Source organism: Vidua macroura, chromosome 3, assembly GCF_024509145.1.
Source record: "Vidua macroura isolate BioBank_ID:100142 chromosome 3, ASM2450914v1, whole genome shotgun sequence".
Classification (NCBI taxonomy): domain Eukaryota; kingdom Metazoa; phylum Chordata; class Aves; order Passeriformes; family Viduidae; genus Vidua; species Vidua macroura.
The window spans coordinates 13,508,425-13,527,684 of NC_071573.1; the positions used below are offsets into that span (position 1 = coordinate 13,508,425).

At 40.1% G+C, this 19,260-nt stretch overlaps 1 protein-coding gene across 3 annotated transcripts in view; it reads left to right on the forward strand.

The window, feature by feature from the left end:
* The window catches only part of RMDN2 (regulator of microtubule dynamics 2), a 46,786-nt gene extending 43,710 nt beyond the window's left edge, over positions 1–3,076 (forward strand). For all 3 annotated transcript variants that reach the window (XM_053973021.1, XM_053973024.1, XM_053973022.1), the window contains exon 11: positions 2,842–3,076. In XM_053973021.1, coding sequence (XP_053828996.1) covers positions 2,842–2,895 — 54 coding nt within the window. In that variant the 3' untranslated portion in view covers positions 2,896–3,076. The remainder of the gene's footprint in view (positions 1–2,841) is intronic.
* Positions 3,077–19,260: the final 16,184 nt, after the last annotated feature.

A 19,260-nucleotide genomic window follows, 5' to 3' on the forward strand; every position in this document is an offset into this window, starting at 1 on the left:
AACAAAATAGGAATAAGGCAAAATACAGTTCCTGACCCTGTAATTTGAATACATTTTGTGTAGCAGTTTGCAGAACATTTTGAACTCATATTCAACTCTGAAAATGATATAAGGAGTGTTTAATAAATGTAAGCCTTGACAATAGAAAGATGAGGTTGAAAATGGCTATTCAGTCAGTGCTGAACTAAGCCTCAGGGTGAACAAATGGGACTGATGCTAGTATATTGCATTCTTCTGCTTGCCACGCTCTAAAAGAGAAACCCTGCTGTCTGGAAAGAAGAAAAAAAAAAGAAAAAAAGAAAAAAGAAAAAAAAAAGTAAAATCTGACCTTATTATTCATTTTCAGAAAGTCACAGACCCAGAAACCAACAAGGAAGAGAGTTGGCCCAAGACAGGATTTATAGCTTTTTCTTTCCATTAGCAGCCAGGCTTTGGGCAATAATGAAGTTTTCACCCTTAAAACCAGAAACTAGTACACTGAACACAGTTGTGGCTTCTCTCTCCTTTTAGCACAACACACCTCTTGGTCTGGAAGGACTCTCTCCAAAGGTGACATAATAGTTCCCTTCACTGACCATTCTCAGCTTTGTTTTTAATGCCATTACTGATTTTTTTCAATGCTTTTGCCATATGAGTTCTTATTGACTGGAAGCTGCTGGCTCAATTAATGCAACCCGTTAAGCAGTTTGCAACAATAATTCCTGCTTTAACTGATGTAGTCCTGTTTAGAACTGGCAAACCAGAGATAGAACGCTTTGCACGTTTGCAGTTTCTTCTCCAGACAGTTCTTAGAACAATCTTGGGGTTTGTTCCATTCTTTTTCCTAAGCCCAGAGGAAGATCCAGGGAATATTGCCCAATGTTTTCTAGACCTTTGCAACTTGTACAGCTCATTGCCCAATATAATGCTTTACTTCTAAAGAGACAACTATCCAAAGTTTGGAGATTTATTTTTAAAATGCTGTATCCTGCAAAATGAGTAGAGAATCCCATCAACTCATTAAATGCTGAACACTATTCAGATATGAGAAAACCTGCACCTTTATAATTTTCAACTTAGAAAAATGTCATAAGAGTACAACCAGATACAATTAAGATACCAGATACAATTTTCCGTTTCTTATTAGCACGGGACAATATCTGGCTTTTTACTTTTTTTATTTAATGGAGTTTAGAATCATTTTCACTAGTTGACCATAGTCAGTACAGAAAGAGTGTATTTTCCCTGAATTAAGGGAAAATTTTGAGGTTTTCAATTTTTGTTGAAAGCAATGGCCTGGTGCTCCAGACAGCCTGTAGTGACGTGGAGTTTAAGGGGTGCTCAATGCTGTATGATATTTCCTTCTGTTAGAGTATTTTGGCAAGAGCTTGCTGGCTTTGCAGTGTGTGCCTTTAAAGGCCTCTGATAAATGATTAGGCAGATAGTTTAGCCTATTGTTGCCAGTAGGAGTAAGGCAGTAACTCCAAGAGAAGTGTCCAGCTAATGTATTAATGCCTTAATCCAGACCAATAATATGATGTAGTTTGACATGTCTGGCATATGGTTTCTATCATCTCAATATTCTTCTCTGTTCCTCCATGACATTATAGACAACTAACCAAAATAAAGAGAAGCAGGAATTTCTTCACCCATAAAATATATTCTAAAATGTTCTGTATTTTGTTCCAGCTCTTTGGTTGATTGAGTAATGAAGTGATCCTGAAATCTAGTGATTACTTCACTGACTGTCCGCAGTATTTTTCTTCAGAATTTCCTGTGGCATTATCATTACTGGTCCCTGTCATTAGAAATACTTAAACAAAATCAGTGATGTGCAGGCACTTTTCACGTGCACTGTTAAATATCCATGGGTACATGTGTTGGGTGTTTGGACCCTTATGAGCCTTCAGGCATGAGGTGGTGACATTTTAGAAATGTGATTTTAAACCAAAGTGCATTTTGCATGCTAGAAGTTTTGCAGCAGCAGCTAAAGGAAGCAGATTATATCCAGGGGACATTTAAAAATAAGTAGAATAATGGAGTTTTTGTACTGTGGTTACATGCCTATATGCATGTGCCCCTTTCCAAGCAGATTATAGATGGAATAGCCAAAACATATGTCTCTGGGTACCTGTGAGACAGTCTTAGGCCTGGCTTAGGTTTAAAGCCCCATGCAAACTGTGCACTTAAAACATTGGCCTAAAAGGAGCCTTTTCCTGCTGCCCTAGGAGTACAATGTAGTGTTGGCTCTGAGCACAGCAGGTCACCTTCCTCTTGCTCCCACATTGGCCCCACTCTGCTATGAGCCCAGTAGCATAGGCAGAGCCCAGTCTGGAAGATACTGAGGGTGCAGTCAGCCTATTACAGGTAGGTATGGCTGTATGCACAGAAACCACAATCTAACCTATGTCATTAATTATATTTCCCAATGTTTTCTTCTTAGTTGCATAATAAATCATTAGCAAACATCACAGAACATCTTTGGAGAAACTGCATGTGGTCAGGATGCAAGATTTACATCAGGTATAAGGCAAGGCAATATTCTATGCAAAGTACACCAATAAAAATTATATCCCAAGCTGAAGGGCTTACTGGTCTGCTGAGAAGGCTATTTGTGGGCGAACATTTTAAGTGCTTTAACAGAGCTGTAAAGGGAGGGACGCCATCTGGCTCTTGTTTTCACTTCAAACTTTATTTTTGTATTCACTGATAAATTAACTTACTATGCAGTCTTTACATTTTGTGGCTGTTGCAGTTGTGTGTTATGTCTGTTGTTAGTAAAGAAATGTGGATAGGCACGTATTAGGCAAATGAAGGGATTTATCCTCTCTAAATTGATGCATGGTTGTCTGTTTCTTTCAGGATAAAGAGGCCCAGAAAGACTTAGAGGCCTTACTTCTTACACTGAAGCTCTGATACTACGTACTTCTAACTCTTCATGCTGTAATAAAATTGTAAAACTAAAATGAGACTGGAAACTGCGGGTAAATTTCAGCAAAGTCAATGGAAAAATAGTAATTGATTTTGGTTGGCTTTGATCATGGCCTTTAAGTGTCTGGCAATTATGGTATTAAAATAATACATTCAATTTTGATTATTTATAATCTTGTACTGAAGTTTAATTTTAGATTTCTGACACTGTGAGTCTGATTCTCTGAACATGAAGTCCACTGCTGGCAATGGACATACTGGGGGTTTGAATGCAAAAGGAATAAATCTCACTCTTTGAAAGATGAATCAACTAGTACGTGATGCCAGCATAGAACTGTGTGTAGCATAAACAAACAAAAAATGTTTCTATAGTAAATTATATTTATATCAACTAATTTACACAGATGTGTACAGAAGAAAATAATGAATATTTATGTTTACGCATTTCTCTACTCTTAAAATATTACAATCCTGTTGAAGTTAAACAAAGCTGTTGCCGCAACAAAACTCTTTTTACTTTAAACCTATTGTTGGTTTTACAAAGAAATGTGAAAATTTTATAAATTAAATATTTTAATTTATTTGTAACATCAAGTACAATATTAAAGATAAGACCAATTAAATAAAGTGGTTTAGATTAATCTATTACAGCTGTGATATTTAATGGATTTGTATCAGGACCTCCATCGAGTTTGTGAAGTCTGGCTCTCTGTCTTTGAAGAGTTGCCTAATGTGGTTTCATCAGAGTGTCTTTGAAGAACCTAGTGCAGCATGTGTCCATCACTAACCTTTTATATCATCTATATAACATAACCTGTACATAAAAATAGACTACTAAAGACCTACTACTTCTGAGTGTGTTGGACAACAGTGTTTTCAATAAAATGTAGCAGATAGGGAAAGAATTTCCATTCACCGCTGGAGTGATCCAGAATACACCAGAGTCTGTAGAAGAAGAGAGGCCAGTTCTGACTGGCTTTTAATTCAGGATCTTAACCTAGATGCAAAGTAGGCATTTCTGTTAAAGAACATAGAATTGAGTAAGGACAACTATATGTTTCCTTGATCTGTTTGATGTGTAAGATAATGTGGACTGCTTTTTGGCAAAGACAGGGAGATCTTCACAAATTGAAATATGCATTTTATTTGTTTTTTGAATGTTCATCCTGTGGAAAAAATAGTTTCTATATGTCTTTCTCAATTCAGGAGTTCTTTGGTTCTTTTATACATAATCGCAGAGAAAAGGGAAAATACCATGAAAGATTAATCGTAGCAGTTCCTTCTATGATAGAAGATTGTGATTCACACAGAGTAATTGGCTTGTGAATGGTGAAGCTGGAAAGGTGACACATCGTGATTTTGGTAAGGGGCTGTTGGTAAAGTCTGCTTTTGATGTTTTCATAGCCAGTGCAGGAAGCACAGTTTAAAAGAATCTACAAGAGTGATTTGTACTTAGGGTTGTTGTTAACAATTCACTGTCACCTAGGAAGATGTAAAAAGCAGGCCTTTCCTGAAATCAATTTTATGCTAATTGATATCCTTTATAAAATAAATTGGATTATGCAATAGATACTTCATTTACAAGTAATTATTGCTGATAAAAGCTGAAAGTATATTGGAGAAATAGATTAGAACAAGAAGTTACTTACATTAATTACTGAAATTACATGACATAAGTAGGATTTACTTCATTAAGGGCAAATATAAAGTCTTGAATTGAAGTAATTAACAGAAAGAGATTGGAGGAGACCAGGCTCGTTGTAATTCTATGGAAAAAGGACATGCAGATTCCAGTGAGTGGCAAGTTAATCATGGGTCAATAATGTTATGTTTTTGTGAAAAAGCAAATTTAATACTAGACTGAATAAATAAACATTCCCCATTAAATTCACACAAAATAACCTTTTACTCTAATTAGGCCTAATAAGTTCTAATGAGGTCTGAGCTGGTGTACTGTATCTGGTTTCAGGCACCACACTTGAGGGAGGTTGGGGTCTAACTGGAAGGAGTCCAGTGGAGAGAGAGACAAGACAGATGAGTGTGCTAGACAACATTATTTTGCGTGTAAAACATGAAAGAATTTGGTATGTTTAGTCTGCAGGAGCAAGGACTAAAGGAGTATTCACATTTGTAAAATGCTTTTGCAGAGAAGACAGTATAAAAAGAACCCCAAACCTTGTTCTCCAAATTCCCTATTCATAGGACAAGAGGTTATTGCTTACCTTCAGATTAGGCATTAGGAGAAAATAATCCTGATGGTAACTTTGCAAAGCCCTGCAATACATTTCTGAGAACATTATAAAATCATTTACTTAAGTTTTTTGTGTAAAAGTTAAATCAGATTTCATACATTGGCAGTGTTTAACGCACATTCATCCTTTGGCAGAGGTTGGACTCGATGACTTCTTAAGATCCCTCCTGGCACTGCTGTCCCTGGGGAGTGCACAATTCCAGCTCCCTACAAGCCATAGGCACTCCTGCAGGGGTTCAGAAGTCAGTGGGCTTTGTCTGCACACACTGGCTCAGCATTTGGGCCCAGACTAGCAAATGAGTTTGTACTTTTAAGTATTTATCAGTGTGTTTCAAGACTTGAACTTAAAGATGTGCATCTTGACTGCCGTTGACTATTTATTTAATATAACTGTGGTTTTAATCCACATGGTTACATTTTTTTAAGAAATTATGATTTTAAAAATGAAATTACTGATCTTTCTTTTCAGCCTTCTGAATTAAGGCCATTATTCAGTTTTAATTTTTGCTCATTATTAGTGTATGTGTAGAATTACAAATTAACATCTGTGACAGAAGAGGCTGGGCTTAATTATTTAATTCTAAATTGTCTTTAGTAGTTTGCAGAAATATTAGTCACACAGGTAAGAAACAGCTAAGATATTTTGTGCTTTTAAGTTTTTTGCTTTCATATACAGTATAATTATATTACATTGCTTTTATGTACAGTATACATGAGCATTCTCTTTTTTTTTGTTTCTGATTTGCTAATCTCAGAACTTTTAAAATTGCAGCATGTTCCCTAGATTGTTCCCTAATTGCTCCTTGGAATAAAGCTTTTGCATTTAGTTGTAGGCCCAGGCTATCTGTTCCCTGTGTCATACCAGCTGGAGAAAAAGCAAGCATAGCTCCAGAGGCCATATGTTTTCTTTTTTGTTTAAAATATCCACAAGCAGACAGTCACTTCCGTAGTTTTGTCTCTGTGGAGGAGCTAGATTCTGTGATTCTGTATTAACCCCCTGTGGGTTTGAAGCCATATGGAGCAGATGGGGCTCCTGAAGGGCTTCCTGAAGCCACGGTACCTCCTTCAGTTCTTCTACTGTGGCATCTCTTGCTTGGTCTCTGATCCAGTACATACACTGTAAATCTTCCATGGTAATTTATCTCTTTACATACTTGAAAAAAAGTGAGCTCAGGGGACCTTGACCTGGTATCAGGATTTATGTGTTTCATTACAGTTAAAACTGCTAGTTCTGCCATCTGTGATGACTGAGGTAAGTTTTACTTCTTGTGGTGAAGTTAAGGCTTCTATTACCGAATCCTAATACCTTTGCAGTTGTCCCTCTGCAACACACAAAGCATGTGATACATTTTTTGTAGCAATGGCACAGACACGTGGAAATGGTGACAGAGATATGCTCTCATACTACTTTGTTTAGAGCACTGTCTTTTCTTCTGCAGAGTCATGGCGAGATATGCATTTCTATGTAGTAATATCAATACACTGACTTCTGCAGTCAGTTAGAAAGCTGTCCACCAGTGGTGAGTAGCTAATGATCTAGAAAAGAAAGTGACAAGTCCTATGTCCAGTTCAATATAAAAATAAAACCCTCACATAAATCCATGCCTACAACTATTTTATTATAAGCCTGAACTAAAAAAAAACAAAAAAAAACAAAAAAAAAAACCAAACAAAATACACCCAAAAGCAAAAAACAACACTGAAACCAAAGCAACAACAAAAGAAGTGCAATGAAGGAATGACTATCCAGAGATCCAGCCATGCTGAACCCAAACATAGCAGCTTATTTGGATCTAGTTATCTTCAGCCATTACTACCTGATCACATTCTACTTGAAGTACCTAGAACCGTAGGGAGGTATTATGAATTGCAGTAAGATTGGTGGGTTTTCTGGACTTTTCCTGGACATTCTGGAGGTTAGTCTTGTGGTGTTTTTTCAGTGGGCACAGTAGTGCATTACACCTACTCCAAATCAGAAAGTCTTGTGGTAATGTGACAAAATTGTATTGCAGCATTCATCCAGTGCAAACTCAAGAAGGAGTGACTCTGAAGGGCCAACATTATTATTTGCTCTTTTTCCTTCTGCACATAAGGTTATTTTCTTATTTTACAGCACTTTTCCTTCTTACAGGCTTCCAAGTTCCTTGGAGAAGAAACAAATCAAACTGTCTTGACAATACAAAAAGAAGTAAGCTTTTCTGGCCCTGTCTATGTTTGTGTAACCCATGCATGTGTGATGCTGGGAAATGAAGCATTGGAACTAAGAATGTGAAACATTAATAATTTTTTTTTTAGGAAATATTTTACTCATTTAAATAAACAACCAGTTACTCTAGAAGTAGCTGTGGGATCCAGTGTGAACTTGAATACGAACAATCTGAGCTCTGTGCTTGGTAGTGCTGCTGACCCATGATGTGGCTGTGGGGTTAAGCTCCTTAGCTACATACCCAAGTTACACACACGCAAACACAGTCTGTCCACTCTTCATATGTTTTGTTTATTAAGATTAATTATGAGCTGGTTTGAATTGCCTACGTGTATAAGCTAAAAATAGAGCCACACAATATTTACAGGGAATATTGTAACCTAAACATGTATTAAGGATATAGGCATGAGTATGGATGTGCCTTTTCCAAACTAAGTTCAGGTTTCTGATTCATGGATAAAGGTAACCAATATGGCTGTTGAAATTTCAGTTTCCAGAGAGAAATGTTTTTGTTTGCTGTTCAGAAAAATGTGGCAAATCAGCAGAGTGAACTCAGTGATTTACTTGTGTGTTCCTAATCTTGGAAGAGAATAATTTATGAAGAAATGAAAATTCATTTGTAAAGCTCCTGACTGTGGTTCTGGGTTAAGGATTACTCTTTTGCAGAATGTTAGGCCAGCTTACATAGTGCCCTATAAAATCCTATATAAAGTCTTAAAATGGTAATAAAATACATGTTTTTCAAATTGGAACAGCAGAATATATCTAATGCAACACATTTAAATGCAGCAAGGGGTTCATATAAAAGCACTGCTAAAATGTGTGTTGATTTTGATACCACCAGGGTATGGGTATTGGCAGCTTCAAGCGCAGCAGTGTTCCTGCTGCCTTCACCATGAATCCCTAAGCAAGAATTACCAGTGCACACTGGCACAAAAGACCATAACTGAGTGTGCGATCACACACACAGTCATTTGGCATCTTCTTTGTTTTAGAACTGTTTTTCTTACTGAAGAGTAGTTTCACGTGATTTGTCCTGTGACATTTTGGTGCCATTGAGAGCATGGCAATACAGCCCCTGGATATCAGTGAGTCCTAGGCTTTGTGCCAGGATGAGATTTTTAAAAGTACCTGCATGACCTTGTATGACGTTTTATTCTGTACATCCTAGTGCTCAATCCAGCTTGTTCAGCGGTGCACTGCTTTCATGCCCTTTTACAGCCAGTCCTACATGTCTGAACAGGTTGGTTCAGGAAATGAGAAGGCAGGTATTTTCAGCTGTCATGGGAAAAATTCACAACAATAGATCAAGGGGAGAAAAAACCCCAAACTACTGGATCTGGACCTGTATGGTCATTTGAGCAATACTTTTAATTAGTTGTCCACCATACAAGATTTCTCTGAAGATCATTAGTTTATTTTCTCTAGAGTAATTTCTGTGATTACTCTAGCCTATTGCACACCACAGAATTTTTCCTCCCTCCCACTACTTGTTTCCCCAGCTGAAAAAATGGGGCTGACAAGGCTTTTTTTCACCCATGACGATGGTTTGAAATAAAACATGTAAGAAAAACACATGGAGAACACACAGAGCAATAAGTGGTAAAGTAACCTTCACTTTTTAGGCCTCTTTTTCTCTTCGATCAGCCCCCAAAATGCTGTCAGGGAAGATAAGCCTTGGTTTCATTTCTGCTGGTTCCAGGCATTTTGGAGCATGTGCAAAGCCCGTGCAGCTCCGTCTGCAGACACGCAGCTGTACCTCTGGCACTGGAGTGTGTGAGCAAGTGCCCCAGCTGGCGAGCAGCAGCCAGGCAGGCAGGAGAGGCAGCACACCTGGCTGAGCAACGAGGACAGCGAGCCCTGATGAGGTTCAGGTGGGCCCTGGCAGTGGGGAATCGGCACATTTGGTGCGTGTGATCAGTGGCTGAGCGTCCTTCGGGAGCTGTGTTGCTGCAGGAGGCTGCGGGATGGCGGCTGGGCCTGGGGGGGCTGCTGGGCTGGAGGCAAAGGAGGGGTGAGTACGTGCCCTGTGAGGTATCCAGCTTCACCCTGCCGTGGCTGTGTCAGGAGGAGTGTGCGTGGGATACTTGTGGTGGGTGTTTCACAAGCCTGTGTGTCTGATTGTGGCACAGGCTGGCATTAAGTTAAAAGAACAGATCTGGAAGATGTCCCTTGGAGAGCTAACCGAAGGTCAACAGGATTTGGTAACTCCTGTGGGAAGGCAAGTTTAGTCTTGAGCTTGTGACTACCTACATAAAGCTTTCTTCTGTGTGGGGCTTTGACTTCCCTCAGGCCTGCCATGAGACCTGAGGGGATGCTCCAGGGCTCTTTCACTACCTTGTGCTGTGAGGCACTGCTGCATGTGGCAAGTGATGAAGAGAAAGCGGTCATTTTCTACTTTCCTTGCTTCAAAAGATGTGTTTGTTCATGTTCACCAACTTAAATTTATATGGAGAAATACAAGGCAGAAAAGAGTTCAAATGCATTGCCTATGAGCTGCTGTTTTCCTGTGGTAAGAGCTTGTTACTGTTAAACGTGCGCTCAAATAGAGCTCGGACACCAGTGTGAAAACACTGCTGTAGCTCGGCCCTGTGGGACAGGATGTGTTTTAACTGCCAGTAGTTCATTCCATGTCTTCCATAACTGCTTACAGGGCTCAGTTGAAATCCCCCTGATGGTCCTGCAGGCAGCCCGTGGTGGGTGAGAGGCAGGTGGTGGCTGCTGCCAGCGAGCAGGGCTCCGTCCGCAGCCCTCACGCTGATTGCACCAGCTGAGAGCTGCTTCAGTAGCTGGCAGCCTTACATGAAAGCAAAGGGGTGCCGTGTCTTTCCTAAATGGTTGGGAGGTTATTCCTTAAATTCAGGCCAGAGAAGGAACTTAAATGACGGGGTTTTTCTTATGTCAAACCATGAGCAGCAGAACAGAAGCAAATGTGTAGTGTGTCCACAGTGGTACCGACTGAGGGCAAACAGGCTGACTCGGTTCATGTGCATTGCAACCTTCTGATTTCTGTGTTGCACTGCATTTACTCTGGCAGGATTGTTGTGGATTCTGTCTGGTTTTGAATGCAGAATTGTAATTGCATGAACAGAAATTGTATGGAGACCACAGCTCTTGTGTTTGGGTGTATATACATACAAAAATATTTGTGTAGATAGATGTATCCATAAGTTTAATAGAAGAGGTAAAGTAGATATAACTTGCTGTGTTTTGTAGTTTCATTAAGAAACTTGATTACTTTGTGAACTTTTTGACGTTTCTATCCATGTGTGAAGTGAAAACTTGAGAAAGACTCTGCCTGCACATCCTTTTATATCATAACTTATAAATGCAGAGTTAAAACATGAAAGGGAATTGCCACAGCACACATTTGGACCTCCCTCTGAGAGGAAAGAGGGGAAAAATATCTGTTGAACACAGGATACCCTCTGTGCAGGAGAGGAAATGCTAGATAATAATCCTGATAACCTTTATATAGAGCTGTCAGCTTCTAATGGAAGTCTCATATGTGTTCCATTTGGAGCAGGCAGATGGCAAAGAAGAAGGTAAAAGATGCTGTAAATTAATATATTAGCTTCCTTTGCCTTGCCTTCTCCAACTGTGAGCTTGTGAACTCCATGAAGGGGTTACTGAGTCAGTAGGAATCAACACATAGTCCATCAATCCTTTCTCTATCGCCTGGATGATGATTCCCAAAGCATCATATCTGCTTCCAGGCAGTCTGTAGCTGAAAGGGAGACTGAGGAGGAGGGGAGAGCTTTATGTGTTGGGGTGGGGTTTTGTCTTTTGAGGGTGCTTTTTTTTTAAGTAGGGATTATGGTTTGCAGAGAAACCCTCAAGGAGGATTGCTTAGTACCCATCTATGGTATGTTTGACTTTCCTTGGCTTCCTGAACTCAGTACTTGTTCACCAAAGAGTGAAATAAATCCTGTGGGAATGGGGAGGGGAGAAAAATTTCAGGCAAGACTGAAGCTGTCTTAGTTCTTAAGTATGTGGAGACTGAAGTGCATCCCTGAGCGGCTCCTGCTGAGATGCTAATAACTGGTCTGCTCACCCCTATTACCCTGAATCTCTTCCAGTTTTCTTGCCAAAACGAGTGGTATTTTCAGTCATATTCCAAGTAAGGAGAAGTCAAAATGTAACCTTACACCAGTGAGCTTTGGAGGCAGCTTTGCAGAGGCCATGAAGTGCTTTTTCTGCCAAGCGTATGGGCAGAACTTTCAGCAGGAGCCATGGGCCTATCAGTAGGTTTGACCTGAGACAGTTGGGGCCCTGTGACCAGAAGGGAAAATGTCCATAAAACTTAAGTCTGCAGCAGAGTCCTGTACATCTCCAGGACTTCAGTTTCCATGGGTTTTGACAAATTATTTTTATTATATTGATTTTCTGTGGCTCCTCCTCTCTGGAGCTGGCTTTGATTTTTATTCTGACTTTTCTGACACTTGGCAGTCAGAAACAGAGGAATTTGGAATCTTAGTTCAGCATTGTATTTCTGCACTGGTATCTTCATTATTATGCACAGCCTCCAATATATTTAATGCTCAGTGCATGCAGTATGTATAACTGGGGCGGGGGGGGTAATGCTGTGTTTACTGAGTTGGTCATACTTGCAATTACTTACCTGTTTTATCAGATAGGGTCCCTTCTCATCTCTTGGATCAGCTTTTGCAACTGAGTGGAGCATCTCTTTTTTCAGAATAAAAGCTACAATTTTTTTTTTTTTTCACCAGAGATGTGGGAAATTGCAGTTAGTTGCTCAATGTAATTAAAATAAAGTACAGGTGATATGGAAACTTGGGTACAAAGCAATCCCATTGCTCAAGTCCACATTTTCTTTTTTTTTTTCCAATGACATAATAGATTTTCCAGTTGTTATTGACAGATTTCAGAAGGCTATATCTCATATTCAGACAGGTTGAGTAATTCTTGATACTGCAGGCATTGGAGCAGCCTTAGAGAGACTCATAGTCTTTCAGCACAGATGGAATTTGCTGTTAGATTTTTCACATCACAAAAGCTGCAGTTTCTAAACTGTTGTAAACTTAACGGATGGGAGGAGCCAACAGATTTTCTGGTGTAGGAAAGAAAACAGTTTTCAGCACAATGTTATCAATAGTGATAATACAGTAAGAACTTAAGAAAAATCATATTAATATCAGAATGAATGTGTTAACTTTGAATTATATTTTCCTTATTAATTGACCTTTTTTTTTCCCTCATGAAAGTAGCTTTAACATTTCCTTGAAATTGATTTGCAAGGAGGCGTGTCCATCAATTAAATTTTTAAAGGAATATGTAAATGCACCATGACTCTGCTTCCATTAAACAGAGACCACATGGCAGCCTGTAGTTGTATCCTAATAAGCAGATCAGCCTGCAAGGACGTGTGGGGGAAACAGTGATGCTGGGCAGCCACTGAGTCACCAGCCCTGTGACCCCCTCTCTGACTATGTGCTGCTTTGCAGAAGCCACATCCATTGTTTCAGTTGTTCTAGTTAGTCACATTCAAGACAGTGCTGCAAACATTAAAAAGGAAAGGAAGGAGAGAACCCCTGGTATGTACCAGGATTTTTGCATTGAGTCTCGTGTGCTCCCAGCTGTCATTCGGCTGGGACAGTGGGACGCTGAGGAGACTCAGCCTCTCTCAGTGCCGGGCTGCAGCTGCTGAGATGCCTGGGGCACAGTGCTTGTTCCAGGAACACAACGTTTTGTTGATTCCACAATTAAATGCTATGGGATTTTAATTTGCTCTTTAGTCATTTTTCATTTCCTTAATTTTTGGCATTCAGATGCAATTTTGTTGAAAAGATTGCTGGAGGACATGAACACTTTCCTGGAGCTGAAAGTGTGATTAGCAAAGAACTTCCCTAAGATCTCCTCCTTAACACCCATCCCTTTCCCTAGGGAAGGGCTGGGCTTGCTGTGAGGGCTATGGCTTGAAATGCACGCATAAGTTTTGCGGTTACAGGAAGCCCCAGTAGAGGTTTGGTGAGGGGCTTGGCTGCACTGATGTGCTGGTGTTACAATTAGCTCTTCTGTTTCTAGATTGTGGACTGAAATTCATGAATCTGCTTGGGATTCCAGGCCATGCAAGGAACAGAAGGAATTAAGGCATCTCACAGTGTAGCTCATGGTGTTGTTCCCCTCAGGGTCTGCAGCCTTCTGTGTTCAAATGCCTGGCACAGCATGTGTGTCTGCATCCTGTCATGTGTTCTTAGTCCATGCTCTAAACCTGGCAATGAACCCCCTTATTGGAGAAACTGATGTATCTGCCATTTGGGAATGAAGAGACTTTTCTGCCCCTAAATCCCAGGACTGCCCTTGCCTTTGGTGTATAAGTGCTACCCCGAGTTTGTTTTACACTTGCATTTTGTCAGACATTACCAGTGGTGTATAAGTTAAGGGATTATATTTATCTGTTGGTAACTCTGGGTTGGTCCCAAACAAGGTGGTCTGCTAAAATCAGCTTGTGTTTGGGAATTGGCCCCAGCACTATTTACTAATTCCTGAAATGCAAGGGAGAAACAATTCTAATGTTCATCTGTGTGAAAGATGTTTGGCAATATAATGTTTTTCTATGGAAATAACTCCTTATTCAATGATTAATTATTGTAAAGGCTATGTAAATATTTTGTTTTCCTCCTGCAACAATATGAAACTCAACTGGGGTACTTGTATCTCCTCACATGAATGCTTTCACAGAAAGATTTCTTTGGGCCTCTATTGTCCTCCTTTTACTTGGGAGTTAGGTGTCTAAAGGACTTCTAGGGCATATTGTCCTGAAAACTGGGGAACTCCACCCTGAGGTGAAGCAGAAATGTATTGGAAGCATCTGGTATTTATTGTGGTTAGGCATAACCAGAAGTTTTGTTCTGCTCATGTAATCCATCTTCTGTTACTGTAAGGACCAGCTGAATTTCCTTGGTAACAAACACCCTTCCTCTGGTCCCAGAAAGCTTCAGTTTACTTGCAACATCCAGAACCAAGGAAACTTCAGATGACCCATTCCTGTGATATCAAAATCTCTATGTGATCTGTTCACACTGGGAGAATAGTGTTCAGTCCTACTGCAGCATGAGGCTGCTTAATAGGACTTTCCTATTTTCCAAATAGGAGTGCAGTATGAAATAAAACATAAATCTGCCCTTTGATTTCTGCAAAGGGAAAAATGTATAAAAGAGTATGGTGATCTCATTATTCCAATTGTTTTTTCATTGAGAAATAAGAACAAAGCTTGTGCTACCAGAACAAGTTCTGTCAGAAGAGGTGGGCATCCCAGCTGTGAACTAGGACATGCAAGAATGTTTAAGGTTTTTGTCCTAGCCAGCTTATATGGACAAACTCTGCTACTCCCTGGAATATTCTTATTAATAACTAAAACACATACTTTTTTAATTTACCATGGATTAAGCTCTCAGGTTTCATCTTGCTGGCGAGACTGAAGAACAGGGAGATGTCTGGCTGCAGGTGAAGATTGCCCTTTGCTAGGAAATGCTGAGGTCTCTTTGGAAGGGGACCAAGAGGCTTTCTTTCTTATATATTCCTGTAATTGCCTTTTGCTGTCCCCTGTGCCTTGCAGACCATGATATGAGGGGCAGATCAGTGAATGCCAACCCCAGCTTGGCTTTTAACAGCAGAATTTCTTCTGGTCGTAACTCAATTTTTCCCTCTGCCAGGGTAACTGTGTGTGGAAACCTCTAATGCTGGACTTCTTAAAGCTGCAAGCCCCAACATGACTACAGGGTTGTTGCTTTGCACCTGGCTGTGTATTTCTGCTCTGAAAAAAAGAGCCTGTAGGCTCTAATGCTGTGAGTAGCCCAACATGAGGGAGATATTTCAGCTAAACCTTGGTCCTTGATTATCAGGGGTATGATACACCACTATATGTCCAGGTGCACCAGACTTGGATCCAAAAATGGAGTGTGAGGCCTCTCTTCCTGGCCCACGTGCCCATATCAGCATTTTTTTTGTCCAGCTATTTGCAGCAAAGGTGTTGCTTCCTCTTGTGTAGTCTCTGTATCTGTTTTTCCTTGTTTGAGCTCTTCCCTGGGGTTCGGGTGGGCAAGATCCCAGATAGTCCTGCCTCCTGAAGATGGTATCCTAAGATGAAGGAATGTGTTTGGTTTTGCATATGCAGATTTCTGAACAGATTCACAGCCATAGAGGTAGGTTAGCAGGTTCATGGACCCAGCTTTTCTAGAAGTTTACCCTTTAGATACAAATGCTGAAGGAGCTGGGTCTGGCGTCACTGCAGCCAAGTGGCCCATCTGCTCCCTCTTGGTTTTTCTGTCAGTGCAGGATAACTCTGTAGATAGCACAAACAATTCATCACAGGTATTGAGAGCAATACAGGGACATCTGGATGGCATTCTAGGTACTGTGCTACCTGTGAAACTGCATTTTATGTTGTCGTGGCCAAGGCTGTAGCTGGACAATTAGAAGGAGAAGAATTTGCTAACTAGCATGCAAATTGAAGTTTTCTAGGCATTTAAACAGTTTACAGGATACTCCATTTTAATTTATGTAAACCCTTCCAGCAAGGAGGCAGAAAGGGATTTACCAAGCTTGGAAATAATTAAAATCATGCTGAAATTTTCCTCACAGGTACTAAATGTGACATAGTGTGTGGTCTCTCTGACAGGGTAGCTTTCCCTATAAATGGAAAAGTGCAACATCAGATGTTTCAATGCATGCACAGAGATAAATAGTTTTTATGACATATTAAGAACAGTTTGGTTTATGGCTTTTTAGATGTATCTTAAAATCTTGTTTTAAAATGACTTTAGCAGAGCTGTCCAATTTCCAAGATGTGCTTCTAAAGCAGGATGAGGTTTGTACCTGGTTTTTATTAACTACATTACCAGCTAAAAATAAACCAAGTTGCAGACAGCAGTGTAGACCCTCAATGTGTTTCATTAAAAGTAATAATAATTCTTGAGGGCATGGAGGCAGAAATCAAGCTCTTTTTGTCTCCTGGAATCTGTTTTGCTCATCTGGGAGAAGAAAGTAACCTGACAGTCTTTGAAATTTACTGATATTCGTTAAGATCACTGGACTTTGAATGGAGCTGTAGTTAATTATGAACTTTAACCCCATGTTTTAGTGTATTCCTGGACAAAAAATGTGGCTTTGTCGTGCCTTGCAGGCTATTGGCAGAGAAGTTCTCTGATAGTGTGTATAAAAGGATCCTGGGGTCCTGTGTCAAAAGTTGAAAACTGCAAGTGCAGAATTACAATTAGGGTGGTCTGATTTTTTTTTTTTTTCCTTTTAAACCAGCATAGGGATGTGGTGATTCTCTCTAATTTGTTCTTTACTCATGTCTGAGTGTCTTTGTGAAGAAGGGACTCAGACCTAGGAGTTAAAGTTTCAGTGGAGGAATTCATAGGACCTCTGCAGGAGTCCAAGCCTTTCACTGAGCACAGGTTGAAGGCCAGTACCTTGAAAAAAGCAATAGTAAAAATATATGTAGTCTGGCCAAAGCTAGACAAAGGAAAAGAAATATCCTAGAAAAACACTGGGCTACTTTCCAGCCTTACTGTGTAAGCCTGTGCTGCTACTGAAATTAGTTTACTCAAGAGTCATATGTCTCTGAAGCCTGTCTTTTCAAATTGTGCTGCTATTTAGCAGTCAGAACTAAAAGGCAATAAACCACATGCATTTAAGCTGAAAACATGATGTACCTCCTTATAAATTTGGAGATCACTTCTGTGGTACAGTCTAAGCATGCTGGCTTTGGTGAGCATCTGTAAACACATGTTTTTGTGTGTTGGATAAAAGATTCTAAAAATTTGAAGTAGAGTTTTGATACCTGTTTTTGATAACTAAATATAATGTTTTTGGAGCCTGGGAAATCATACATTCTGAAAGGGATTTTGACCAATATCTATGCAAGAATGAGAGAGCAAAGGAAAAAATTCTGACCCACAAACCAAACACTGGAAAGGAAAAGGTAGAGTTCTAATTTCTAGTTATTTTTGAAGTGTATTCAGTGGCCTGAATTCCCTGCAAATTCAGATTTGCATTGGCATAAATTGTAATTTGTGTCCTATATTTAAAATTTAACTTTCAGCATGCAGTAAATTAAAAAAAAAAAAAAAAAAAGTCAGTAAAAGGTAATGGCCAGATTAGGGACTTAGATGTTTGCAAATGTGTTGCTCTGTGGGTTTTCCTGTCTTAAAGTCTGACCACAAAGTTTGACTAAAGACATGCTGTGCATTGACCATAGTTGTATTGATATTTGGAAACATGAGAATAGATAAGAGTATTTTACAAGGTATTTGGTTTTTAAAAAGCTAAGGGGAAAGCTTAGATTCTTTGATTACGTGATGACCATTACAACAAATACAGACTTCTACACTAAAACTCAGTGAGCAAACAAGGCACTACTGTTTATTATCCATGTCTTAAATTGCATGGCTGCTTCACCTACTGCCAAAGGTAAGTTTGCTGCAGGTAGTGCTTAATCGATCCTACAAGTATCAAAGACACTGAAGTGCTATTTAGAAGTGTAAAAGGATTTAAATCTTTTGAAGATGAGAGGCATTTTCAACAGTTGGTCACGCCTGTGTGCCCTCTTCCCAGTGGTTTGGGAGTGGTTCTTTGTTAGAGCCCTTACTTGGGAAGCATCCTGGACCAACCTTGCTCCTGTAGGCACCTGGTTCCTGAAGTCAAGTGGGGAATTCCCCCCTCCTCTGTTTGTGCTGGCCCAGACCTTCAGGGAGAGCCAGCAGTACATGTGGTTCCTGTTAGTTCAGAAAACAGAAACATCTGGGGAAGACGTGAATGACTCTACTGGCTCAGTTCAGCAGGAGCAAAGTCTCTGACAGTTCGTTCTGGACAGAGAGATCCTGTCTATAATGATTGTGGAAATAAAGCAGGGAGCAAATGCACATAAAATCACATAAAATCCAGTTCAAAACAGCAGGAGATGGGCACTCATGCTGTCTTACATGGCCTTTCTCTCTTTCTGCTTGTGGGGATCCCTCCTAAAGAAAGTGAAGGGAAAGATTTTCTCATCCAGTAGGAGTAGGGAAGGATGCTGTGGAAGAACACTTCCTAGGGACTGCAAAGTGTTTCCCAGGGTTATGCCCATATGGGCTTAACTTTAAGAAGAAAGGAAAGTGAATCAGTGGTAAATATATTTGCTATGTGTTTACTGTAAAAAATCTGAAGGAAAATGCTTATAGCACCGTGGGCAGTTGTTATTAACATGAAGGTAGAATGACTAGACCAGCTCCAGAAGGCCCTGCTTCATCAGGCTGCCAGGTCAGATGACTTCCAGAGGTTCCTTCTCATCTCCACCAGTCTGACTCTGTGACATCAGGTGGTTGGGTTAGACTGTGCAACATGGCCTAGCTAAACCAGTGTGGCTTATTTCCTCAATCCCTAAGGAAATGTGTCCCACCAGCATAAGAGTATTGTTTTTTTCCTAATCTAACTGCACCACCAATGATGTTCTGTGGCTTAATATTTCTGTTTCTAAGCAGGGCAGAAGAAAATACATTCCTCTAGCATTTGGTGTAGAAGCAGTAAAGGCAGGACATGGCACATCAATAACCTGAATGTGTTTGGTATGAGGAGGCTGGCTGAGGGGCAGATGGCATGAATTGCCCTTTGCAGGGGTGTGTGTGTGTCACAATCACAACCTGTGGTCCCTAGGGTACCCTGGGGAGTTGTTGTAGTGGGGATGGGGCTAATTACCATTAGCAGCTGCTCATGTTCTCTCTCCTCACTTTCATTCTCCTCCATGGGATAAATTATTTCTTTCTATTCTCTTTGGCCTGTTATTTCTCCTTCTCACTTCTCAACTGTCCCAATTTTCCCTATACTTATTCCTCTGAACACAGAGAATCTTCTTTGCTATTGACCCTGAAGAACAACTGCTTCTATTAGC